The sequence below is a fragment of the Notolepis coatsorum genome (genome assembly GCF_963971535.1).
Source record: "Notolepis coatsorum genome assembly, chromosome: 5".
Lineage (NCBI taxonomy): Eukaryota > Metazoa > Chordata > Actinopteri > Aulopiformes > Paralepididae > Notolepis > Notolepis coatsorum.
This window is the reverse complement of record NC_140169.1, coordinates 137,941,519-137,967,841: the sequence shown is the minus strand read 5'-3', so window position 1 is coordinate 137,967,841 and position 26,323 is coordinate 137,941,519. Positions and strand designations below refer to the sequence as shown.

At 45.0% G+C, this 26,323-nt stretch overlaps 2 protein-coding genes across 2 annotated transcripts in view; both read left to right on the top strand.

Moving 5' to 3' along the window:
- The first annotated feature begins 3,058 nt into the window (after positions 1–3,058).
- On the top strand, positions 3,059–6,636 carry myct1a (myc target 1a). Its single transcript, XM_084315428.1, has 2 exons — positions 3,059–3,287; positions 4,336–6,636. Exons 1-2 carry the CDS (start codon positions 3,188–3,190, stop codon positions 4,890–4,892), a joined length of 657 nt encoding a protein of 218 aa, XP_084171554.1. The 5' UTR covers positions 3,059–3,187; the 3' UTR covers positions 4,893–6,636.
- A 4,363-nt stretch (positions 6,637–10,999) lies between these two features.
- Positions 11,000–26,323, top strand: part of serac1 (serine active site containing 1) — a 29,608-nt gene continuing 14,284 nt past the window's right edge. Inside the window, exons 1-11 of the mRNA XM_084314822.1 lie at positions 11,000–11,098; positions 12,581–12,617; positions 15,108–15,250; positions 16,522–16,611; positions 18,200–18,331; positions 19,822–19,943; positions 20,960–21,088; positions 21,270–21,383; positions 22,725–22,887; positions 24,764–24,914; positions 25,008–25,152. Coding sequence (XP_084170948.1) covers positions 11,008–11,098; positions 12,581–12,617; positions 15,108–15,250; positions 16,522–16,611; positions 18,200–18,331; positions 19,822–19,943; positions 20,960–21,088; positions 21,270–21,383; positions 22,725–22,887; positions 24,764–24,914; positions 25,008–25,152 — 1,317 coding nt within the window. The 5' untranslated portion in view covers positions 11,000–11,007. The remainder of the gene's footprint in view (positions 11,099–12,580; positions 12,618–15,107; positions 15,251–16,521; positions 16,612–18,199; positions 18,332–19,821; positions 19,944–20,959; positions 21,089–21,269; positions 21,384–22,724; positions 22,888–24,763; positions 24,915–25,007; positions 25,153–26,323) is intronic.

Here is a 26,323-nt window from a genome sequence, read left to right as displayed (position 1 = left end):
TGAGTCGGTGGTTGTGGTGGGGAGTCGGGTGGTTGTGGGGAGTCGGGTGGTTGTGTTGGGGAGTCGGGTGGTTGTGGGGAGTCGGGTGGTTGTGTTGGGGAGTCGGGTGGTTGTGGTGGGGAGTCGGTGGTTGTGGTGGGGAGTCGGATGGTTGTGGTGGGGAGTCGGTGGTTGTGGTGGGGAGTCGGTGGTTGTGGTGGTGAGTCGGTGGTTGTGGTGGTGAGTCGGTGGTTGTGGTGGGGAGTCGGTGGTTGTGGTGGGGAGTCGGATGGTTGTGGTGGGGAGTCGGGTGGTTGTGGTGGGGAGTCGGTGGTTGTGGTGGTGAGTCGGTGGTTGTGGTGGGGAGTCGGTGGTTGTGGTGGTGAGTCGGTGGTTGTGGTGGGGAGTCGGTGGTTGTGGTGGGGAGTCGGGTGGTTGTGGTGGGGAGTCGGGTGGTTGTGTTGGGGAGTCGGTGGTTGTGTTGGGGAGTCGGGTGGTTGTGGTGGGGAGTCGGTGGTTGTGGTGGGGAGTCGGGTGGTTGTGTTGGGGAGTCGGGTGGTTGTGGTGGGGAGTCGGGTGGTTGTGGTGGGGAGTCGGGTGGTTGTGGTGGGGAGTCGGGTGGTTGTGGTGGGGAGTCGGGTGGTTGTGGTGGGGAGTCGGGTGGTTGTGGTGGGGAGTCGGGTGGTTGTGGTGGGGAGTCGGGTGGTTGTGGTGGGGAGTCGGGTGGTTGTGTTGGGGAGTCGGGTGGTTGTGGTGGGGAGTCGGTGGTTGTGGTGGGGAGTCGGGTGGTTGTGTTGGGGAGTCGGGTGGTTGTGGTGGGGAGTCGGGTGGTTGTGGTGGGGAGTCGGGTGGTTGTGGTGGGGAGTCGGGTGGTTGTGGTGGGGAGTCGGGTGGTTGTGGTGGGGAGTCGGGTGGTTGTGGTGGGGAGTCGGGTGGTTGTGGTGGGGAGTCGGGTGGTTGTGGTGGGTTGGCTGTTCTATCAATATTGACTTCAACAGGATCTTTTAGTGGCAGGGTTGGAGGCTCGTCTCCATGTGGATCACATTAGTTATTCCCAGACTACTAAAAGATAAGATATTCCTTTATTGATCCCCTTGGGGTAATTCGGGCATCATAGTAGCATGGGGAGGGGGGGAGGTACAGGTATGGGCAGGGTAATAGTAGAAAGACAAAAAATACAGGCAATTTTATTATAGTATATAATAAAATAATAATAATAAACAGTATATAATTGACTCTGAATATAAGAATATGAGAAAGTAAACAGTGTAATCAAAGGTGCAGATGAGCATCTGTATGCCCGATCAGTTATATGCTAAAACAGCTACAACCTAAGCATGAACTTTATTAATCCCCTTGGGGAAATTCAGGTGACATACACATGCAACCTACCGTTCATTATGTTTTGACCCGGCATAAGGTTAATCTCCTCATCAAACCCAGTCGTAGAGGTCAACGCCCTGTACTTATCCATCACTCTGTCTGCCCAAACACTTCATAACAATACTAATCACCACTGGCTATGAACCGACGCAATAAAACATAAATAAACACATTCTTTTCAAAGCATGACTCCTCCACCTGTATGTATTATGGACCAGCCCACTGCTCTTACAATCACTCTGTGATATAACAGGACACAATGGTCCCGCCGCGTACCCACCCCAGCGGAGTGTTTGCTGGTTCACTTGGACAGGTTTAAGTTGGGGCCGGGGGGGGGGGGGGACAATTACAGGAAGTCCCTGCCGAGACCCACTGAGCTCAGCCTATCTGCCGGTGAAGAGGCTGAGACTGAGAGTGGAGGGAGCCGGTGGGCCACAAGGCCCCTTTGTTTCAGGCTTCATTCCAAGACGAACACTTACATCTTTCCATGTGCCTCTGTGTTGATGACTTAGCAAATCTTCAAGAGGAGGGGGATTGGTGTAAAAACGGGGATCTACACCGACCGATGTAGCCTAGCGTTCACCCTCCTCCTGCATCCGGAGTTGGCGGGTTTACAAGAGCAAAGTGAGAAGCGGGGCACAGTTAGGAACGGCCCTTGTTGGTTTTCCTATCTTATCAAAGCCCAGTGTTTTTACTGGACCTCTGAGGACCCAGACACCACCAGACGTCCCATGCAGGCAGCCCAGGCACCGCTGACCTGGCAGACAGTGTGGAAAGACTGAGAGCTTTACTTAACTTACAAACACACACACACACGAGAAATCAGAACAGGCTCAGATATCCACATATTCACAAGATGTTTAGGAGAAAAAAGAAGTAAAGACAGAGTAGTATAGTTTTTGTGTCTTGTTGTTCAGAGTTCTTGTTAGTAACAGTCTGGGAGCCAACTGAGGTTTCAGGCCCAAACGATGTAATATCCTGTGTGGCGCGTGGGGGGAAATTGTCGCCAGTGGTGTCTGTGGTTGTACAGTAAGAGTGGGATACGAGGCGAGTGGAATGTTTATCATTTCTGAAACAAGATTAAAAAAAAAACAGTTCTCGTGACAAAAGCTGTAAACATAGAATATGAGAAACATGAAATGCTTAGTTTTTTTAAACAAGGGAGGAAGAACGTAGATTACGAGAAAAGTGTGAAACCGAATGTTTATCATTTCTGAAACAGGATTTATTATTAAAAAAAATGATAATAAATAAAAAGCTGAGAAGGCAGCAGTGGACTATCCCCATCATGACGTAAGCTGGAGGACAGGGGGTTACAGAGCGGAGGGGTTTTGGCGGTGACACTGGTTCACATTAATCAACCTTAAGGAAATGATGGGAGAGGAAGTGATTACAGAAACACCCCTTCTCTCTCCTCCTCCTCCCCCCTCTCTCCTCCAGGATCTCTGTCCTGGGTAGATAAGAGAGCCCTGTTGCTAATTTCGTGCAGAAAAGCAGGAAACGTGACAGTGAAGTTTTTCCGCTTCCATAAACAAGAGCTGCCAGAGCTAGCCTTGGAGGGAATCCTGTGTGCCTCTGGGCTTTCATTCTCCCTCAGAGAGAGGGAGAGGGAGAGAGAGAGAGAGAGAGAGAGAGAGAGAGGGAGAGGGAGGGACAGAGAGTCAGACAGAGAAAGTGAGGGAGGAGAGAGGAAGAAAGTTAGAGAGAGAGGGAGAAAGAGGGGAAACAGAAGTGCTGCAGTCATCAAAAGAGACGAGTGACAGGGAGAGAGGGGTTGACAGGAGATAGGGGTAGAGAAAGGGAGAGAGACAAAGGGACAGACTGGATGCTTAACACTCTCCTCTTTTTCTCTGACAGAGCAGAGAAAACCATGGCGGAAAACAACACAAACCTCTTTCTGGAAATTCTTCAGTCCTTTGATGTTGGTGAGTTGTTGTGGTTTCTTTTTACTTCTTTACAGCTGCTGTCTTGATGTGGTCCCTGTTTGGCGCTGCTAGTTCCTCAGGAATTTTAAGTTTGAATGGCTTGGGAAGAAGACATCTGGACTCAAATCTAAACCTAAAACAAGCTAAATATATAGCTAAATAGATTCATGGAAAGTTTAATTGATGTGAGGGGAATACACACACACACACACACAGACTCCAAATCTAAATTATTAGGCTACGTCTTCATACATCCCTTGTTTTTTTCCCTTTGCAATTTTCCCAATGTCATTTCCAGATGATCTCTGGTCTGTTATTCCCTTTTCCAAACTCGGGAAAATGAAAAAAGAGAAGAAAGGGGGAAAAAATAAACCATGTGGAGTTATGCGATTGGTAGCAGAATAGGTTTACTTTACACGTTATAAAACGTCGCCGTACTGAAAGGAAATTGATGTGTTTTCTCTGGCAGCGCTCCAGTGAGATTTGTCCTAGCTGCTGCATTCTCCCGTCTCTCAGCTCTCTCAGTCTCTCTGCATGTGTTGGGATTAGTGCTTCCAAGACAGGGAGGCAGAGAGACGACAAAAAGTCGATCCCTACTTTGTGGGAAGGAGATGTAATCGGTTTGTTTCCCCGTGAAGGTCCTGGCTCGGTACTGTAAACACAGCCGAGGGGAAGGGGCTGTTATTATTTTGTTATGGGGTGCCATCTTGTAAGACACTGTTGGCTGCACTCCTGGCAACTTGTGGATTTTAATTTAAACTCTTTTTTTATTCCCCTCTACAGGGTATGATGAGAAAACCAGTTCTCGGGGATGATGGGCGTTTACGTGCATTATATATGTACATAACTGTCTTTACGAGCTCTGATCCCTCACAGTGATGGTCTAACGAAAGATAAATATGGGTGTTAGGAAATAATAAACACTCCCCGAGTCTCAAAGATGTAGAAAGCCGGTGGCCTGCCAAGGCACAGATATATTCTGAAACTAAATATTCTGATGGCTTTCCCCCCGGGTCTTTTTCTAATCCTTTTCCTTTCTCCCTACTAGTCCCCCTGATCATAGCTTTCTGCGTGTCCATGGCGGTGGGCCTCGTTCTCGGAGCCTTGGTCTACGTGCTCCTGACCTGGATGTCGCGACGCAGAGTGGGCTCTGCCAGCATCACCCGCCGGCCCCCTCGACAGACGCGCGCGCCCCCGCCGCGCGCCAGGCCGGGCTTCAACCGGAACAGCAGCTACGACCGGCGGAGCAACAACAGCCTGGTCAGCGCCGCCTTCAGCTTCCACCGGCAGGGCTCCACGCCAGACCAGGCCGACCCGCTGGGACGTAAATCCAGCTTCAGGGCCTCCACCTTCCACCCTCTCCTCCAGTGTAGCCAGATAGCCAGGGAGGCGGAGGAGGGGAGCCAGACCACGTTGCCTCGTACCCCGACTTTGACCACCTCGGCCGGGTCGGTGAACACGCCGGCGGCCCTGCCGACCGCCACCACCCCGTCCAGGCCCGAGTCGTTTTGGGGCAACAGTAGTCTGAGGGGTTTCCACGTGACACAAACCCCGCCTCCGGCTTATGAGAGTATAATAAGGGCCTATCAGGAGACCTGCACCTGAGGGCAACCCGGCGGGATCCCAGCGAATGGGGCGGAGATCAAACACCCGAATAGGCCCAGGGACATGAATGGCTTTACAACTGGTGTTGGGACTATTGAGAGGAAAAACAGAACCCATTATAACCTGTAACTATGGATACATGCGGTGAGACGAGGAGGATAGGCAGAGCCAGGTGGGACAACAGGGGAAACCGGGGACACTCTTTACTCCTCTCATAGACACCCAGCAGAAGACTGTTGAGCTTGCTGACAAACAAACGTTTTTTTTTGCACTGTGTGAAAGACAAAAAAAAATGCACTTGATTTAAATTTTGGACTCGCATGAATTTTCCAACCATAAAAGTTGGGGGAAAAGGCTGAGATGGCCCTGTTCTGACCTAAATATCAATTCAGAATTTCTGTTAGGCCTGTCAGTATTAGTATGTTGACACAAGCATTTCTGGTTGTCACCACGGAATAATGACTGCAAATAAAAGAGTAATTCAAGACAGCTAGCAAGGCCAGTAATAATGCTGCTATTCTTTCTTAAAAGCTGTTTGCAATTAATGAGAAATTCTTTGTCTTTTGCATTTTGTACTCAGCGGTGTCAACAAAATATGCTCATGTAAACTCTCTGACAGGCCAATGAAGATGTTAATTCAGTGTGTAACAATCTAATTAGGCGACATGTTTGCTGGTCACTTATGAGAGGGTTAGACGGTGTATTGGACATCCACTTTCCTCTCGCTGAATGCCCCACCTTGCTGTGTGTATTTACACAAGATAAGATAAGATGTCTGTGTGTGAGAGAGAAATTTAGTGATCGAGTGAGTGAGTGTGAGAGAGAGAGAGTACATGACATGCACAGACAATGCTTACTGTGTGTAAAGTTGTGATTCATAAATCCCAAGTATCATGTCAATAAGATAGCACCTGGAGTGAACGTGTAGCTTAGCATGTATCTTCTCTTTTCAAGAGAATAATGCTCTGCATGTAGAACTGTAGACAGCAGCACAAATCCTTTTCCAGTTATGGAAAGTTATGTACAGTGTATGTATGGCATTCAGTGGAATCTACTAAATGAGTGAGTGTGTGCATGTGCGTGCGTGTAAAATCATCAAAGCCTCAATCCAGAATGTATTTGGCCGTATGAATTTTAAGGAATATTTCCATAGATTTCTGAATAGATTGACTATTTTTTTTGCAATTTTTACACTTCATCATACGCGAATTAATGAATCGAAACGCAGGTCTGTTTTTTACGTCAATGTTTACAAACATAACCAATGCACACAAACCTTTTTACAGCCTCAAAAGTCATGTCAAACTCTGTCTCGTATTTCAGGCCTTGTGTCAAAGGTTCAGACAATCACTTTTTAGTGTGGAAAGAACTTCCCCCACTCCATTATGTTGTGTTCATTGTTGGGGCTTCCCTTTTGCTTACATTTGGATTGCAGTGTGCCTTAACCCTTTCACTACCACACTACAGAAGGTTAACCCTTTCACTACCACACTATGTGAAAGGGTTAACCCTTTGTCATGTGACAGTGAAAGGGTTAACCTTCTGTATTGTCGTAGTGAACGGGTTAACCCTTTGGTAGTGTGGTTAATGGATTTTTGGATTATCCCTATTTTGATGGGAATTTACTGAACTCTATGGTCATAAGTTAATACAATATAAGTGAAGAAAGCACTACAGCCCCCCCTTCCGCCCCCACCTCTCCGCTTCTTCTTTTGTGGTTTAGAGTCACAAGCTGCAGTCAGTGTACAATAAACTCAAAGATTTATGATTTTCATGTTGTTCTTTGGAAATGTACACACGTGTGAAAGAAAGTGTCCATATTTGGTGTGGAGCAGACCACTGTACATAGACACACGATTAGACACAGCCTACCTCTGACTGATCCCTCTTTCCTGAGGAAGGAATTCCTTCACTGGTCTGAAATGTAAGGCCAGAGTCCAGGGACAATAGTGCCCTACTTACTGACCAGCTTCACAAATGTTATATGAGAAAACAGACAGTAACACATACAGGCGCTCAGTGACAAGCCTCACATAGCCATCACTCTCACATAAACACACAGCCACGTTTTATGCATTGTGGTGACATTCCATAGACTTACACTCATTTCCTAACTACTTACAACCTTAACCAAAACGACTACATGCCTAACCCTTAACCACAGCCGCTAACTACTAAGACGGTTGCAGCAGTTGCAGTCACGCGTTACCTGCGATGACGTGTGTTCTGTCAGTATGTTTATTTAGGTACACACACACACACACACTCAGAGCCCACACCACACCGCAGGCGGCACGCAGCGAGGAGACGCAGCTGTCAAGACGTCTCGTTGAGATGTTTGGTCTTCAAAATAAAAGCGAGGACATCGACACGAACGCATTCTTGCTTTGGATCAATAAGATCAGATAATATAAGACATTCCTTTATTGATCCCCTTTGGGAAATTCAGGCGTCATATTATCAATTATTATGGTGACTGTTAATTTTCCATGTACAATGGGCCCTGATAAAAGGAGTATAAGTACACAATGTGATTTTTAAGTTGCCATTATTTACAACACACATACTAAATGATAAAGGGAGCTCTCTTATTGCATAAACAAACTGGTTTAAACCCATAGCAGAGTCAAATGAATCTCTGGAATTGCAGAGTCAAGCCAGCGTAGTTAAATAATTCCTGCTCCCTGTATAGCCTATGGGCCACATACAGATAGATACCTGATTAAAAATATTGTAGTGACAACACATATACTGTACAAAATGATAAGAGAGAGTATCCTCTTTCATTCGCAATGGAGGTTGAAACTCAAAGCAGTGTAAAGTTGTATGGAAGCTTTACATTGCACCAGTGGCGTCGCGTGGGTAAAATAACAGGGGAAGCCAAAAAAAATTGTTAAAAAAAAAATAAAAAAATTGTATTATTATTATTATTTTTTTTAGTCAAGCAGTCACCATGTACACTACAGTATGGCTCGGCGGCCAGTCAAACTTTCTTAACAGATTGCAGAATGGGTACAATACAGTACGGCTCAATACACACAATTGTATAAGGGGATGCAGACCAGAGAAAGACGTTTGTCTTGTTTACATCAGGGTCCCCCATTTTCAATTCATAGTGACATTTATGACATACAAGACATCATGACATCAAATATACAGTACTGTTACCCATAGATCCTGACAGAGTATATACATATGATGGGGAGGGGACTGTACATTAGGAGGGGGTGGGTGGGTGGGAGAGAAATATACATACGGCCGGGAGAGAATATGACTGTCTATTAGACAAACGTGACAAGACAAACGTATTTCTCTGGTCTGCATCCCCTTAACAATTGTGTGTATTGAGCCGTACTGTATTGTACCCATTCTGCAATCTGTTAAATAAAGTTTTCATTCATTCATTCATTCATTCATTCACGTGTCTGTTGCGCGGCGCGCCCAGCCATCAGAGCGCTCCTACTGTAAAATGCGGAAGCAGCCATTTCAGCATCAGTTTTACTCGTTTATAAAAATGATTTAAAATGTTTATTAGCAACGCCGATCTTTCAAACCCCGCCGCATCTGTGTGTGAAACCCTAATGGAACGCTGGGTACCTTTGACATTTATATCCGATATATTTTGGACCCACCGCTAGCTTTTAAGCAGTGCTTGATGGTGCACATTAACCTGGCTACTACGGAGGAATAAGTGACTGCGTATTCCAGCCCCTGGCTTGCATTGCAGTCATGAAAGGGTATACAAGCTTGCCTGATAACGTTAGTTAGTCAGTCAGGCTGCTCAGTGCTTACCTGGTCAATAATGTGGTCCTCCTCTTGCCAGATAGATTTGTTAAATCATAATATCCACAGTGGTGTGCTCTGCTGGTCCTCAGTAAATGTCCCGCTGGCGAAAATAAGTTGCTATTAAAGTGCTAAATGTTAGATACACTAATAGAGGATTCGAACGTGCCCGCTCTGTTAATAAGGGGATGATGTTCAGACATGTTTGTAGTAGACTACTAGACTGAGTGACGCCAGACAGTTTTATACTACTAATGGGATGTCATGTTAGGTAGTCAGGTGGAAATGTGAACTTCTGAGTGCCCCGCCTCCAGGGGGGAAAATATGCTGAGTGTTTTCCTCCCAGCTCCGTTTTAAACTTTTAGGGTGTGGCAGTCAGCTCGAATCTGATTGGCTAGGATCGGATTTGGACTCTATAATGCTGGAAGCCTGGAGAAAGAGACCTACCCACTGCCTCTCTCCTATACTACTGTAGCTGCAGTGAGCAGTGAGTCTGACAGTGTGTTAGAGGGAGTGAGAAGGAGAAGAGGGAGACATTAAAAAAAAATATATATATATATAACACAGATGCACAGATGAAAAAGAATGTAAACTATATTAAAAAAAATTATATATATATATTTTTTTTTTTTCATATTTCATATTTGAAATTTGATATGAATTTATAGGGAGGCATGGCTTCCGTTGGCTTCCATAAGGATTCGCCACTGCATTGCACCCGCAATCGACTTTAATTAATTGCTAATGAAAGAAGAGACCTTATCATTTGGTATGTGTGTTCTGTGTTGTTACAACTACCTTTTTTAATCGATTGATTGATTGGATTGATTGATTGATTGAAAAATGTATTAACAGATTGCAGAATGGGTACAATACAGTACAACTCAATATTACACACAATTGTTAAGGGGATGCAGACCAGAGAAAGACTTTCGTCTTGTTTACATCAGGGTCCCCCATTTTCAATTCATAATGACATTTATGACATACACAATATATAGATATACAGATATAATTATATCATGACATTTATGACATACAGATATACAGTACTGTTACATTTGTGACATACAAGATGTGCAAATATACAGTACTGTTAAACAGAAATCCTAACAGAAAATATATACATAATGAGGGGGAGGAAACTTTACATTAGGACGGGGTGGGTGGGAGGGGGGGGTTCGGACATTTACGGGGGCCAGTTTCGAATTGCAGCCTTTATTAAATCAACATTTAATGTGGAAGATTTACCAGGCTGGCCTGGGGGTTACATACTGTATACATAATTTAATATAATGTATATATTATATTATATCATACACACATATGTCATTATTTTACATATATTTTGGCAATGTATTGTAACTGGTTCACCAACATTTTATGCAGAACACTTTTTTTTACAATGGAATTGCAATGGGAACCTTTATTTTGAAAATGTATGTACATTTCAAACCGGAAGTATAATCCCTTAATTAAGCTGGCTTGACACACTGCTAAGAGGGACAGCGTTTCATCTGGCTAACGTTAGCCCTTCAAATCACACGAAGTAATCATTAAACAAGGTACAGTCATTGTTGAACAGTATACCGCTAACTAATTAAACAACTAGCGTTAACGTTAGCCAACAAATTAACATTAGCTAGCTGATTAGCCAGCGTTAGTTATTTAGCTAGCTAGCTTGCTAGCAATGCTAGTTTTGACAGCAGATGGCCAGGCAGTTCTTTCCATCTACTGTCTCTGTGTCCCATGATATGAGATAGTGTACATTAACATTTAGTTATAGCTAGCTAAATGGGGGACCCTGATGTAAACAAGACGAAAGTCTTTCTCTGGTCTGCATCTCCTTAACAATTGTGTGTATTGAGATGTACTGTATTGTACCCATTCTGCAATCTGTTAATAACGTTTTCAATCAATCCATCAATCAACCGTACTATTGCTAACCGTATAACCCGTATTACTGTCTATCTGTATGTCGTGTATGTCATATATGTTATGATGAATTGAAAATGGGGGACCCTGATGTAAACAAGACGAAAGTCTCTCTCTGGTCTGCATCCCCTTAACAATTGTGTGTGTATTGAGCCGTACTGTACTGTACCCATTCTGCAATCTGTTAATAAAGTTTTCAATCAATCAATCAATCAAGCAGAGTAATTGTTATTGTGTGGAGTGACCACTGGTGGTGGTGGAGAGACTGGGGACAAGCTCAACGTTTGACAGTCAGTCAGAGATAGAGGGATGTTGGTATTGTTGGTGATGATGATGATGGCTCATAACGGCTCATAACGTTGCTTGCCGTCCTGGATGAATACAGACCAGGTGGAGGATGTCGGTGGCCGCGCTTCGCCTGATCCGCTGTCGGAGACTGAGCACCACGGGACCAGGTGTAAAGAAAGTGCTTCCATGGAGAGATATAAGTAGGTTAAATATTTACAGCCCCTGGTCTCTTGTCTGATGTTAGGGTCTGGTAATAATCAGAAGGGTCCCGTGTGTCGAAGTGTCCTTGAGCAAGACACTTAACCCCTAACTGCTCCCGATGAGCAGGTTGGCACCTTGCGTGGTCGCCTCCGCCGTCGGTGTGTGAATGTGTGACGTAATAACTCTATTACTTAGTAATAACTAAGTAAAGCTCTATATAAATGCAGTCCATTTACCATTTGATAGACTAAGTCCTGTCCTACTGTGAAGCAGGACATTACATCTGCCTTGAAACTCTTCAGCTTTATTTCTTTTTTTTTTATCCACTTTTTCTCCCATTTTTTCTATATTTTCTCCCATCCCAATTTCGTATCATCCAATTCAACCCTCCCCTGTCACGAACGCTGTTTCTTGCCTCCCATAAGCCGGCTGCAATGTGGACTAAGTCATACATAGCACAAGTCCCCTCCGGTACTTGAGGTAACAGCAGTCGCATCTTCTCACCTGCGCAGCTCGATCTCTCAGTGGCGAGGAGTAACGCGTGGGAGGCTCACGCTGCCCCCGACACTTCCTGATTCTACTGCGCAGGCGCACCAACCGACCTGTAGGAGTCGCTGTCCACAACGCCCGATCCCCACCCATCAGTTTCCCACCCCCTAATACGGCCAATGTGTATTAGTACGGACGACCAGCTAAACTGAAAGCAATGTGGAGCACTGGGATCGAACAGGCAAGCCCAGCGTCTCCGCATTCGTGGCGAGCGCCTTGCCCACTACGCCACGTAGCCGCCCTACTCTTCAGCTTTATTTCTAATGAATTACCTGGTTACTACCCAAAGCTGTAAAGGAATGTGAATCACTACCCACTTTCAAAACCACTCTCAAAGAGCACCTACGGGAGACTGCAATTCGAAACTGGCCCCTGTAAATGTACAGTAAATGTCCTAACCCAATAATACACGAGACCCTCTTCTTGGGACCAAGTAAGGTTTCATCGATATTCCAATGTACAGTTTTGCTTGTATAGTTGTACAGTTCCCCCCCCCCCCCCCCCCCCGCCTATCCAACCCCCCCCCACCCCACCCCACCTACCCAACCTCCTCCAATGTACAGTTTCTACATCAAATGTATATACTCTCTTTTTTAGACTCTCTTTGTATCACAAACAGTACTGTATTTGTAAATCTGGTATGTCATAAATGTATAGATGTAGCAGTACTGTCTATCTGTATGTCGTGTATGTCATATATGTTATAACTTATGATGAATTGAAAATGGGGGACCCTGATGTAAACAAGATGAAAGTCTTTCTCTGGTCTGCATCCCCTTAACAATTGTGTGTATTGAAAATTGAGCTGTACTGTAACCCATTCTGCAATCTGTTAATAAAGTTTTCAATCAATCAATCAATCACCATCATCTTGTGAACTAGCGTTTGAATATCTGCTCTAATGCAGAACCATTTCTTCCACTGACATGTAGGAAGGATTGCTAAAGTGACCGGTGCACTTGTGTTGGGGTGAGTTACATTAGTCACAAACACATTTTATTTTTAACACTTTTTTTAACACGTTTTTATTCATTATTATTCTTTATTTTTTTAGAACAGGGCTGCCTAAACGTTTTGAGGGCCAAGAGTAAAGGCGTATCAAGGGTGGAGGAACCCAGGAAGTACAAAAACAGTAGCATAGGTTTTTATGTCAAGGTTGAAATATGAGCCTTGTAACAGGGAGTTACTTAAAAATATATCATTGAAGATGATTAACCCTTTCACTACCACACTACAGAAGGTTAACCTTTCACTACCACACTACAGACGGTTAACCTTTCACTACCACACTACAGACGGTTCCGTAGTGAAAGGGTTAACTTCTGTAGTGTGGTTGTGAAAGGGTTAACCCTTTGTCGCGTGGCAGTGAAAGGGTTAAAACGGCATCAAAATAGACCAAATAGAATAGCTTATTAATTTCTGGAACCCTTTGCACGGCCAGAAATAATGTTACGAGGGGGGCTATATTTGGCCCGTGGGTCCTACTCTAGTCAGCCCTGTTCTAGAATAAACTCATATCTGACCTCCACCTACTATGTGTCACTTTCAAAGGGGGAACTGACCAGTGGTGCAGTGGTGATTTTATCTTTGGTTTGCACTATGTTTTAATGTGTGCGCGTGCTCCAGCGAGTGCGCATAAATGTTTCCTCGCGTGCGCACAGAACAGCTCCAACCAGCATTATGATTATGATTATTATCTGCATAAATAGTAGGAAACATGTTTGTATAGGAAATGACTCGTTTTAGTTTAGTTTGGTTCAGCAGATACAGTTGGACCATTCACACACAACCTGTGAATGAAATGTGTTACATTCCATTCCTAGAGGCAATTTAGGCCATGTCCACACTAAAACGATTTTGGTCTGTTTCGTTTTCATTAAAAAAAAAAAAAATCCGTAAAACACGAAACCGTTTAAAAAAAACAAAAACACCAAAAGCAGAGAAGAAGAATGGAGCATGCGCAGTTTGCACCTACCTGCACCTACCTACCGCCAATAAAAACAGAAGAAGAGAAGGACAACACTAGTGTTCTTGTGCCGTCCGGTTTTGTGCTTTTGAGCAGACCTACTTTTCCAGAGACACACGCCACGTACTTCGGGAGTGGAGAGAGAGAGAGAGAGAGAGACCGCGGGACCGCGGCTCAAACTACCTGTTGGAATAAATTAATTGATTGATGTTTAACTTGTCCCTGTGTGTGTCATTTCGACTAGCAAACGTTGTCTGTATTTAGTTGATTAGCTATTTAGCTAATGTGGATAGCATTTTAAATAGCATCAATGCTAGCTGGCTGGCTAGTGGCTACAGCTTTATTTACTAAATTATGGAGGCTTTTTAATCGTCAAGGTAAGAGAGGATTTGTCATGATCAACTGAAGGCATATGCTATGGAACAATATGCTTGGGTTTTCAGAAAAAGGCCAGCTATGTGACGCTAATTATTTAGCTAATATTGATAGCATAGCTTGCTGGCTATAGCTCAGCACCATGCCATGGGGATACTATTTACTAAATTATGGAGGCTTTTTAATCGTCAAGGTAAGAGAGGATTTGTCATGATCAACTGAAGGGGTATGCTATGGAACAGTTTGCCGCAAAAGCCAGATCAGGCTCAATAGCTTCTGCACCACGAACGCAACTACTCTGTACGACGCCAGTGTTGTTGTGATGTTGGCTGAGAGTTTGTGCATGCGGGGTAAGGGAGAGGTGGGCCAACGCGCCATCGGTTCAGGAGAAGCCGCGTATCGCTTGTAAAGATGGTGACGCAACGGGGGGCGTCTCCAGGTGTCTTCAGAATTGCGCACTCTGGGACCTGGTATCAAAAAGTACCGTCTTCAGGCTGCCAGAACGCAGTTCCGTATGGCAGAACGATGCAAACGATAAAATACTTTGCCTAAAACGACAAATTGTTTTAGTGTGGACATGGCCTTAGGCATCGTCTTTATTCTCTTGTGTTTGACCTAGGCCCTGCCTTGCTCTGTTCATATGCTGCGTATTTGAACACACCTGATGACCTGAGCTATTGTTATGCAAAGTAGCCAGGTGGGTACTTGGCGCACAAGTTGAGTGGAACGCATTAATAATAATAATAATAATACACTTTATTTGTATAGCACTTTTCATACAGAAGTTGCAGTTCAAAGTGCTTCACAACAGTAAAAAATACAGGCATAAGCGAGCATAAAAAAAAAAGATAGAGAGGTAGCAAGGTAAGGTAAATCAAAGTGTTTCACATTAGGATCTAGCATCCCAATAGGCCTTTCTGTTTACAGTTTCATTCAGTAATACAAATAATAAAAATAGAATAGACAGAGTGCATTCTTGTGCATCCGTGCGTGCGCGTGCTCCTGCGTGCTCCTGCTCAAAGAAGTTTGGTACGCCGTGCAACCCCGTCCCATGAGCACTGCATGCCTGGAACCGACACCTTGTTTACTTCTGCAAAACAATCCTTTATCTCCCACAGTGGCTGTGTGTTCATCACTTATGAGGTGGTGGCCTTGAACAAGGCTGTAACCATCGACACTCGAGCCATTCTCCAGGAGAAGCACAAGTCCTACATCTATCTGAAAACCACTCCCAACAAAGAACAAGAGAACATTGGCACAGGTACTGCATGGCATTGACCCCGGGCTCCGTGGCTGGAAGGCTGGAATGTTCCCTCATAACATAAGAGACGGTAGGCCCTTGGTGGCACATTTGTCCCCTCTGGCGATGACGGCAAACGTCAAACTAGTGAAACCGAATGACAGAGCAGAGGGACTGAGCGGTTCTGTGTTTGTTTTCTCCTAGTAGAGGATACTAGTCATAAACCAGGTGGAAGCTACAATACAGCAGTGGTTACGGCTGTTTTCCTGAATGAGACAGAGCTTTGTCCCGTCCAGGTGTCCAGTGATGACTCTCCTCATTGCTTCCTCTGTCTGTCTGTCTGTCTGTCTGTCTGTCTGTCTGTCTGTCTGTCTGTCTGTCTGTCTGTCTGTCTGTCTGTCTGTCTGTCTGTCTGTCTGTCTGTCTGTCTGTCTGTCTGTCTGTCTGTCTGTCTGTCCGTCCGTCTGTCCTTCTGTCCTTCTGTCCTTCCTTCCTCCTTTCCTTCCTTTCCTTGTCTCCTCCTGCCAACACAGTTCTGTTTACTGCTCTCACTTCCACTGGTCAAGGCTTGCGTGTTATCGAACTGAAACATGAACCAACCTGAACCTATAGGGAGATGTTTTTGCTTTAACTTGTATGATTCATAATGTACTGTAGTATAATAGAGGCATGAGAGTATGAGCAGAAATATATTATGCAATACTGTTTATACAAACATGTTAGACATATTTCCATTCAATCTTTATTTCAACTCGAAAATGTATTGAGGCAACGCCCTCATTTCCAATGACATCAATCATACAAACATAATAATAAACAATACAATAAGTGCAATCTAATATACAATAAGTGCAATCATAATCAAATGTGTACAATCAATTAAAACAATTACAGATTATGGTGGAATGGTTGGTGGTCAAGGATTTAAACTGACCAAAGGATACCAAAGTATTGAGTTTTAGGGTTTGTTGTATGATGTTCCACGTGTCACAGACGCTAAAAGCAGACTTCCCAATTTCAGTACAAACTCTAGGTGCTTTAAGTGTGTGCCAATCATTGGAATGTGTACCATAGGGTCTAGATGTCCACTCCATGGTGGCCATAATCAAATATGTATACACCCACAGTACCTTTAAATAGATGGATGATAAAATGTACATTTTATATTATACATCTCATAGGTATCAACTTAAATTTAATAGTTTGTGGATGTCTTTCCTGTAACCATACAATGCTGTGTCTAGTCGATGGCTATAACCTTTCTATTTTTATTTCTTTCCTGTGTGTCTCAGGGCTAACGCACAAGGCTAGGAGAGAGCTTCACAAAGCAGCAAGACGGTTTCTGGAAATATCCTCTAGGATTCTCCTGCGACCGCTCGACGGTGAGAAACGAATACATTGTCACAAAAAGTAGCAAGAAGGGGGAGGTCAGGTGGCGTAGCGGAGATTGCGCTCGTCACCAACGCAGGAGATGCTGGGTTCGAGCCCAGCTCTCGGCGTTGCTACCAGCTTGGCTGGTCGTTCATACTAATACAATTGGCAGTATTAGGTGGTGGGAAAGCCGGTGGGTGGGAATCTGGCGTTGTGGACAGCGACGCCTACAGGTCAGGTCTCGGGGCTTGCTCAGTGGGGGCAGGACTTGGTGGAGATAGCGTGCCCTCCCACGCGTTACACTTCACCAAATGAGAGTCCTCGCTGCCAAGTGAAAAGACGACACGGGCTGTCGCCGCACTTATCGGAGGAAGCGTGCGATCGACTCGGGACGCCCTTGTACCGACTCGTAGGAGAACATGCGAACAACAACCAGGTAGGGGAGGGGGGGAATTGTCACACCGACTAAATTGGGACGGGGAGAAAAACAGAGAAATTGAAAAAGAAATTAAAAAAAAGTACCAAGAAGAACTCACACTCTGAGAAAACCGGAAACCCACAATCCGACTTCCTCTTCTGGTTTGGGGTTTTAGAAAATCAGAATTCACTGACGCAGCTAACCCGGGTTAATGTTCACACACAGCACAACACAGTCGAGGTATTTCAAAACAAATTGGGAGAAGAGCGTCAGGTCTTTTTGTTGCCGTTGTAAACGCCGGCCACAGGAGGAAACACCTGCCCCACGCGGTACATCCTGCCTGGGTTTGAATGTCGGAGGAGTCATGTGTTCAATCTAGTTGAGCACATTCACATTTGTGTCACTTGTGTTTTTCTGCTTGAGCAAGTGCAGAGGGGGAACTAGTCTTGCTGGCACAGGATAAGAAATGCACTTTTTCTATACACGGATGTTATTTTTGGCACATGTGGGACAGTTTCTCGATAAAATCTTAACGTGATAATTATGACGCCCTGTTGATACACAGTCGACTAGATTACTTTTCCATTTTTCTATCCTTGTTATTTGCACCTATAATCTCAATTTCAGCTGCCTTTTATGAACACGGAGAGACACTGAGCCCCTGTTAAATGCCCACCTTGTGGTGATAGTATGTACTGTACCTGACGCTGCCGTGTGTGACAAATCATACAGACTCCTGAAGGCCTCCTCTAATACTTGACCTCTTGACCTTTTGTAAACCGATAGCTGCCGAGGTGACGTCACAAGCTTTGCAACATCAAAGTCCACAAGGTTTGCAACTTCATGACTGTTGTAGTTGTGTTAAGGTGGTAGGTATTATTGGTACAATTGTGGTAGAATAGATGATAGTAGTCGACCACTGATCACGTGGGTTTCGCACGGTTAAATGGTCGCAGGGTGTCAGTGGTGATATTAAAGCACAGTATAGCTGTTCATCAGAACACGTGTTGTGAGGGTGGTTGATGTCTGGGTGTCCTTGTGGTACAGTAGATCACTGATTACGTGGGTTTTACATGGTTATGCACGTTGGCCTTGGTGAGATTGGTATTACGGTATAGCTCTTCATTGGAAAATGTCAGCCGATAAGACAATGTGTGTGTGTATGTACCTGCGTGTGTCAGAGCACCTGAGTCGCCTGGATGCAGACCCCCACGAGGTGGCCCTGTGGGTTCTACTGAAGAGAGCGTGCTCCGCCAACAAGGCTGTCAGGCTGCAGGCTGTCCAGGAGCTGGCAAACAATCACCACTGGCATGGTAAAGAAAATACACACAAAGCATTTCAGTTTAGGTACATACATAGGCTGCTGTAGGCAGGGTTAGAAATTAACTTCTTTTTTTCAGGGCTTTTCCCCCCCCCCCCCCTTTATTGATTTTCGGGGGCTTTTTTTGTATTTCGGGGGCACTGAACTTTTATGATGAAAAAGGTTATTAAACATCCTTATCATTTAAAAAATACAACTTAATTAATGACCTCATTTTGTGGCTGCGGCTGTCCTGGTGGTGCAAAGCGCTGTATCCACGCAAACTGCTCCTTGCACACTACCAGCCAGGCAGATTCTTTACCAGCCAAAAATTCTAAAACTAATTTGTGTCGCATATATATAAAAAATGTCAGTACATTTCAGGTAGATAAGGTATTACGTTCAAGTAGATAAAGAATACACACTTAAATAAGAGGCCAGAGTAACATTTTAAGCAAATTATTTTAATATATTGATTGATGATTGATTAATCAATACAAGTTAAGCTTAAATTGTAACCTAATGTAACCTAACCTAATCATCAGACTCCTCACTCTAGCCTCTTTGCAGGATTTAACAGAACATAATAAAATGTGACTTAACTTAAACCTCCTCAATCATGTCCTCATCAGAGTCCACAATCTCATAGATTTACTACCGATGACTGTGGTGTTATGTTAATGTGTGTGCGTTTGCGTTATACGAAAGAGTGTACAGGCCACCGTACTTGGGGTCAAGGGGCAGGTACGGGAGGGGCGATAGAGATACACCTGTGTGATGTTGCTACGGAGTTAAGCTAATAAAGGATACTCGTCACAACCACAGCAGAGGACTCACGTATTTGTACTGTGAAGTAACACGACAATGACAAACGTGTTGTTTCTGTTTTTCTTTTTGACATACTTGCGGCACACGGAACAAGTTAACAACTCACCACTGTCTACAGCCCCTGCATCATACTGTAGCCTAGCCAGTCTCTTAAAACTATCTTCAAACTTCCACTGCTCTGGAAACTTTCTTTTGTCAGGTGGTCCCACTTTTTAGCGGCCGGCTTACTCCTTCCATATGGTTCCACATATTTATAACCCATTAACGTTATTAAGCTAACGTTAGGCTAATCGGGCTTAACGTTACAGTGCAAGCAGTGTAAACAAGGAGAGATTGACGCGCGAGGAGAGATTGAGGGCTGCAAAAAAGGCGACTGTCCTTTATTTTACATGACTATTTTGTTCAAATCTGCCTGCCATTGGCGCTTTGTGGGTGCTTATTTTGTTCCCTGTATATATATATATATATATATATATATATATATATATATATATATATATATATATATATATATAATTGGTAAACTGTCAGGGGCTTTTTTGCCCCCCTTAACTGATTTTCGAGGGCATTTGGTAAATTTTTTTAGGGCATTTTGCCCCAAGCCCCCGTTAATTTCGAACCCTGGCTGTAGGTGAGGTGAACTGTGATTGGCTCATCTCTCTGTCCATCATGCAGACTACCAATACCAGACAGCAGCCCAGGCTATAGACCAGCGGACAGCGGTGGGTTTAGCCCGGACCCCCATGGTGGACCTGCGCTTCTTCCTGTCCCCGCCTACCCTGCCCGAGCCGGAGGATGTACGTATTTCCCACGGAGTAGCCTCTGGTGTGGAGGATGTGTGTCTCCTGCAGCTGCCTCATCTTGCTCCCCCTCCCCACCTTAGATCTAGAGATTAGATCTAGTTACACACTATTTACAAGCTCTCAGGTGGACATATGGACCTGTGTTAAGATAAGATATTCCTTGGGGAATCGTTGTTATTCTCTAGGTGCTGAATTAAAGAGTAGATTCTAATTGAAAGAGCAGCTCGTACTTATTTTGCTTCCAAAAAGTGTTTTATTATTAAACACACAACCTTTCAAGCCCTCATAGATAGATAGATAGATAGATAGATAGATAGATAGATAGATAGATAGATAGATAGATAGATAGATAGATAGATAGATACTCTCTATTCCGACACACTGGTGGTCAATAAACACCACAGGGAGTGGAGAACAGTGTACACAACCTTTTCCCACTTTATATTGTTTAGGATCTGATCCCGGACCAGTAGGGGGGGGTACCTGTGTCTCTAGAGGGAGGGGTCTACACCGCATGCTGTATGTAGTACAGGAGTATATTGTGTGTCTTAAAGGGGAACTATCTTATAAATGGCCTTTTTGAGTGTTTAGCATTGTTTCCTAGCTATGTGAACTTATATTAATATGATCTATGTCTCAAAATTCTCATATTGGCGCATTCTTCCAATTCTCCTCTCACAATATTCACCCTCACTGAACTGAGTCATTTGAAAATGTGCGCGATTTGTGATGTCAGAGAGACACCGCTGCATGATAATGGAGAGATACAAGATGAGCTGCACACAGTTCTGTACCCACTCCACACAGTCAGCTCAAAACGGCTCGAGATCTTGAGGTAGAAAAATGCTGTTTTTGAGGACTTGATTAGAAATACAAAACAATGAATACAAAAAAAATATATATTACAGAGGTGTTCCATAGACTCACAGGAATTGTGTAAAAGTGCCCAAATAGTGAAAGAAATAGTAAAATAGTTCCCCTTTAAGTGTTGGTCAATGGCTTCTTCACAGGGTTTCTCAGTGGAGGATGGTCTGAGGCAGCTGCTGGCGTCGCTGCCCCAGTCTGAGGTGGACTCGTGTGTTCAGTACTTCACCTCTCTGGCCCTGAGGGAGAGCAGCCAGTCCCTGGCAGCACAGCGGGTGAGACAGACACACCACACACACGCACACATACACACACACACAAACACACACACACAGTGTCTGCCTACCCATAACAATGGAGATAGAAGAAAGTCTTGCAAGTCGTTTGGTCCTTCTCCTTGACATAGGCGTCCAGTTGTCCCGCCTCTGACCGCTACACTGTCCCATCATGTGACAGGGTGGCCTGTGGTGTTTCGGGGGCAACGGGCTGCCGTACGCCCAGAGCCTCACCTCCGTTCCCGCCGAGAAGGTGGAGTCCTTCTGTCTACAGGCCCTGGTGCAGCACTCCAAGGTGAGGATGACACTTTTAGAGTGGTTTAACCGTTGAGCATGCACACGCACACACACACACACACACACACACCTACACCTACACACACACACACACACACACACACACACACACACACACACACACACACACACACACACACACACACACACACCTACACCTACACACACACACAGTGGAACAGAGGAACGAGCAATCACATATTAGGTATTAGACCAGGGGTAGGCAACCCTAGGCATGCGTGTTTTCATTGGCACAGGGGGCAGCACAAAAAATATATATATATAATTTTTTATTTTTATTTTTTTTCCGCTTTGAAATATTATAGTGAAATATTTTGCACTGTTGTCGCATTTATCTTGTTGAAATCCTCCCACAGGTTCTTTTTTGTAAGTCAAGTATATCAAGGAGGCTTTTCTCTGTAGCTCAGATGTTTTGTTTGAAGGCTTGCCAAACAAAGAGACAATCAAATCAAGGATAAAAGATATCCCCAAGGGGAGCTCCAGTAGCTCACCACGTACCGCGAGTGCTATTTCAGCGCCGTGGACAACCACGCTCGCGCGGATCTGGGGCTGAGCGCGTTCGAATCCCGGACGGCAGCCGTGCCTTTCCCAGAGTGTCTCTCCCCCATCTGAACCCTTTCAGCCTGCTTCTGTCGGTCGAACTTGACCAAGTATGAATGCGACGAAAAAGCGATAAACGCTAAAAAGAACCAGCTGACTGGTCAAAGTTAAAAAAAAAAAAAAAAAAGATATCCCCATGTCAGCTTGAAGTGTCGAGCGACGCATCAACGAAATGTCAGAAAATATCAGAGAACAGCAAACAGCTGGATTAAAAGATGCTCCGGTGTGCAGCTTAAAGTGACCAACTACAGCCCCCAGATAACGGAGCTCAGTAAAGCAAAACTGTTTGTCTGCATTGCACCCCCGCCCCAACTCAGATTTAGGGTTGATACAACCATCATAATAATATTGTTAATAATAACAATAATGATGTAATAATGTTAAAATTATCATTAAAAATACCTGATTATGAGGGGAAAAAAATTACGATGCATGGAATATTGTTGATATGGCACACTAGTTACAACTATATTTCAAACAGGCACTTCATGTCAAAAAGGTTGCTGACCCCTGTATTAGACAACCATGTGTCTGTTTATAAGCTGGCCCCAAGTTTTCATAAAAATAAAAAAATAAATGTAAACATGGTGGTGCGGACGTGTTGTTATAGTGGGCGCTGTGCCCCTTCTATACCATTCTTTAAGGAAAGCCCTGATATAGATATATATATGTGCATAAAGCTTATGAACATACTGAAACACATGGTTCTCGTCTGCAGGTCCAGAGTCACTGTGACGACATTGTGTCTAACGGGGGTCTGCAGCTCCTCCAGAGGGTCTACCAGCTGCGCGGAGACTCGCAGAAGATCCAGAGGAACATCGTACGCATCATAGGAAACCTGGCCCTCAGCGAAAGTGCTCACCCGGCCATAATGCAGTCCGGTAAGGGTCAGACCAGGCGTTGTGTGGACCGGCCGGTGTTGTAGTCGAGTCTCGAGTCCCCAGTGTCCGAGTCACCAAAGAAGAGACCGAGTCGAGTCCCCGTTACCCTAGTCCGAGTCATCAAGGTTGAGTCCACTCCACTCTGGCAGTCAAAGCGCTGACGTACAAATAAAACAAGGTCTAAATTTAAACATAAATGACAGAGCGGTCACCGTTTCAAAGGGAGTTTATTTACTTTGTGACACGATAGCCAAACAACTGCACTAGCCATCAATATCTTATGCCAAATGATCAGGGCCTATTACAAAAGAAATAAACTATTTATCAATTAAAAAGTCTCGTCTGCACCTTACGAGTCTGAATGCAGTCAATGCTCAAGTCCAAGTCGAGTCACGAGTCCTGAAAATCAGTCCAGGACTCGAGTGCTACAACTAGAGTTGTTCCGATACCGATACCAGTATCGGAAATGCCTCCGATACTGCCTAAAATGCTGGTATCGGCGAGTACGCCGAAAGTCTAGCCTCTGATCCCATGACAGATTATAAAATTAACGTGTTTTAAAGTGTGATGCTGTTTGTCATTTTAACAGCAGATACACTTTCTTAAATTCCATTGTCCCCGACAGAGCGGTGTGACAGGGAGCTCGGATGTGTTTTGCTTGCTGGTGTTATTATAGTATTAGCTGAAAAGCTAGCTAGTTGGAACAACATCCGCTTTAACATTACATAAAATCAGATGATCGCCTGTCCTTTCTCCAGGACCTGACACTGTCCGTCTATCAACAATAATGCACCCACGGTGAATCGTATTTAAGTTAAGTCAAGTAGCTACTGACGAGCTAGGTCAGCTAGCCTAGCTTGATAATGGTACCTTGGCTAAAGTTGGTGCTATTCATAATCCAGCAATAATGGCTGCAGAGTACAGCAAGTTCCAAGTGCCAAAGGATAAGAGTCTGAGGCGGAGTCTCAAAAGAGAATGTTGAATATTTATTTTGCATAGAAAATCACAACATAAACGTTACTACTAGCCAGAGCATCTGCTACTAGCTAACAGGTAGCAAGTGCAACAACGTCTAACGTAGGGTATATCTGCAGTGCCGCAGCCCCATACCTAATGATACTAATGCTAATCTATACAATCACCTGTTGTTGAATAAATACCATTACTTTCTAGTTATTACTAAAAAAACAGTATAAAACAGTATCTGTAGCTGTTTTAAAAAAAATTATAATTTATATAATATATATATATATATATATTTTTGTATGTAGCCTATGCACTGGTATCGGATCAGTATCGGTATCGGCCGATACCCAAAGCTTAGGTATCGGAATCGGATCGGGAAGGAAAAAATGGTATCGGAACATCTCTAGCTACAACACTGTCCCCAGCTGTGGTTATTATGACCTGCTAAAAGCATTGACGTTTGTAAATGACACACAAGCACACAAGCGTGCAGTTCATTCTGTTTTGGACTTTTCCACCGTTTTTTTTACAAACACACATACAGTGTAACAGCGGTACGGTGATGTGTTTGTCCCGCAGGCTGGTATAACAGCGGTACGGTGATGTGTTTGTCCTGCAGGCTGGTATAACAGCGGTACGGTGATGTGTTTGTCCCGCAGGCTGGTATAACAGGGGTACGGTGATGTGTTTGTCCCGCAGGCTGGTATAACAGCGGTACGCCGGTACGGTGATGTGTTTGTCCCGCAGGCTGGTATAACAGCGGTACGGTGATGTGTTTGTCCCGCAGGCTGGTGTAACAGCGGTACGGTGATGTGTTTGTCCCGCAGGCTGGTATAACAGCGGTACGGTGATGTGTTTGTCCCGCAGGCTGGTATAACAGCGGTACGGTGATGATGTGTTTGTCCCGCAGGCTGGGTGTCTGTCCTGGCGGAGATGAGGAAGTCTCCTCACATCATCCAGGCGTCCCACGCTGCCCGGGCGCTCGCCAACCTGGACCGAGAGACCGTGAGGGAGAAGTACCAGGACGGAGTCTACGTGCTCCACCCACAGACGCGCGGCAGGTAAGAGAGAGATAGGCGGTTAGATAGCGGAGTCGAGTTATTTTCTTTTTCCCCCTCATATTTAAATCCACACGTCGTTGTGTTTATTTCCAGCCAGCCAATCAAAGCCGACGTGCTGTTTGTCCACGGGCTGCTGGGGGCGGCCTTTAAGACCTGGAGGCAGAAGGACTGTGACACGACGCAGGAGGAGAACCAGCAGTCCGTGAGCAGGGAGGACCACACGGAGTGCTGGCCCAAGGTAACACGCCGCGGCTTAGGGAGGGCTATGGTGTAGAAGGGAAGGCCCAGAGTTTAGTGAAGCCTGTCATATTGATCAAGGTGTGCTTTAAGTGCAGACGTTCAGCTTTAATCTGAGGGTATTTTACAGTATATCCAAATCAGGTGAACGGTGTAGGAATTACAACAGTGCCTCCTCCTTTTCTTTTTTTTTCTTTTTTATTGATCTTTTTCCCCCTCCTTTTTCCTCCGATTTTCTCCCATCCCAATGTTAGTCGTTATGCCAATTCCCAATCCCCTTCCTGGTCGCTGCGCACTTACCCCCCACAGTCGGTCTGGGAGAGTGGAGGCTATCACGTGCTTCCTCCGACACACGTCTAGCCAATCAACCGCTTCTTTTCACCTGGCAGCGCGGACTCTCACTGAGAGGGTGTAACGTGTGGAAGGATCACACTACCCCCCTTAGATCCTATCCGCGCTTAGCAGGCGCCCCGACCGAACTGTAGGAGTCGCTGTTTACAACGACCCGGACCCACCCCGCCAGCTTCTCCCACCCTCTGATACTGCCAATTGTATTAGTGTGAACGGCCAGCCAAGCTGGTGACAACGCCGGAGCTGTGAGCTGGATTCGAACAGGCGAATCCAGCGTCTCCAGGGTTGGTGACGAATGCAATCTCCGTTACGCCACCTGACCGCTCAGTGCCTCCTCCTTTTTAAGGGACCAGAAGTAAATGGACAATTGGCTGCTCAGCTGTTCCGTGGCCAGGTGTGCGCTGTCCTCTCATTATTTAATCTACAAGGAGCAGATACAAGGTCTAGAGTTTATTTCAACTGTGGTATTTGCTCTGTTGCCGTCAACTCTCAATATGCGGTCCAAAGAGCCGCCACTCAAATCAACCGTTTGGTACATTATTATTTTTTTGATCCACTTTTTCTCCCATTTTCTATTTTTCTCCCATCCCAATTTCGTATCATCCAATTCAACCCTCCCCTGTCTCGAACGCTGTTTCTTGCCTCCCACAAGCCGGCTGCAATGTGGACTAAGTCATACATAGCACGAGTCCCCTCCGATACTCGAGGTAACAGCAGTCGCATCTTTTCATCTGCGCGGCGCGATCTTTCAGCGTCAGGGGTCTGCGCTTTGGAGGGGCGCCGCCCCCATCGCTTCCTGATTCTACTGCGCAGGCGCACCA

Excerpts from the sequence above, each read along its gene's own strand:
- myct1a (XM_084315428.1), top strand. The coding sequence starts at position 3,188 with ATGCTTAACACTCTCCTCTTTTTCTCTGACAGAGCAGAGAAAACCATG. Across the intron at positions 3,288-4,335 it reads TCTTCAGTCCTTTGATGTTG|TCCCCCTGATCATAGCTTTC; the intron begins GTGAGTTGTTGT and ends TCTCCCTACTAG.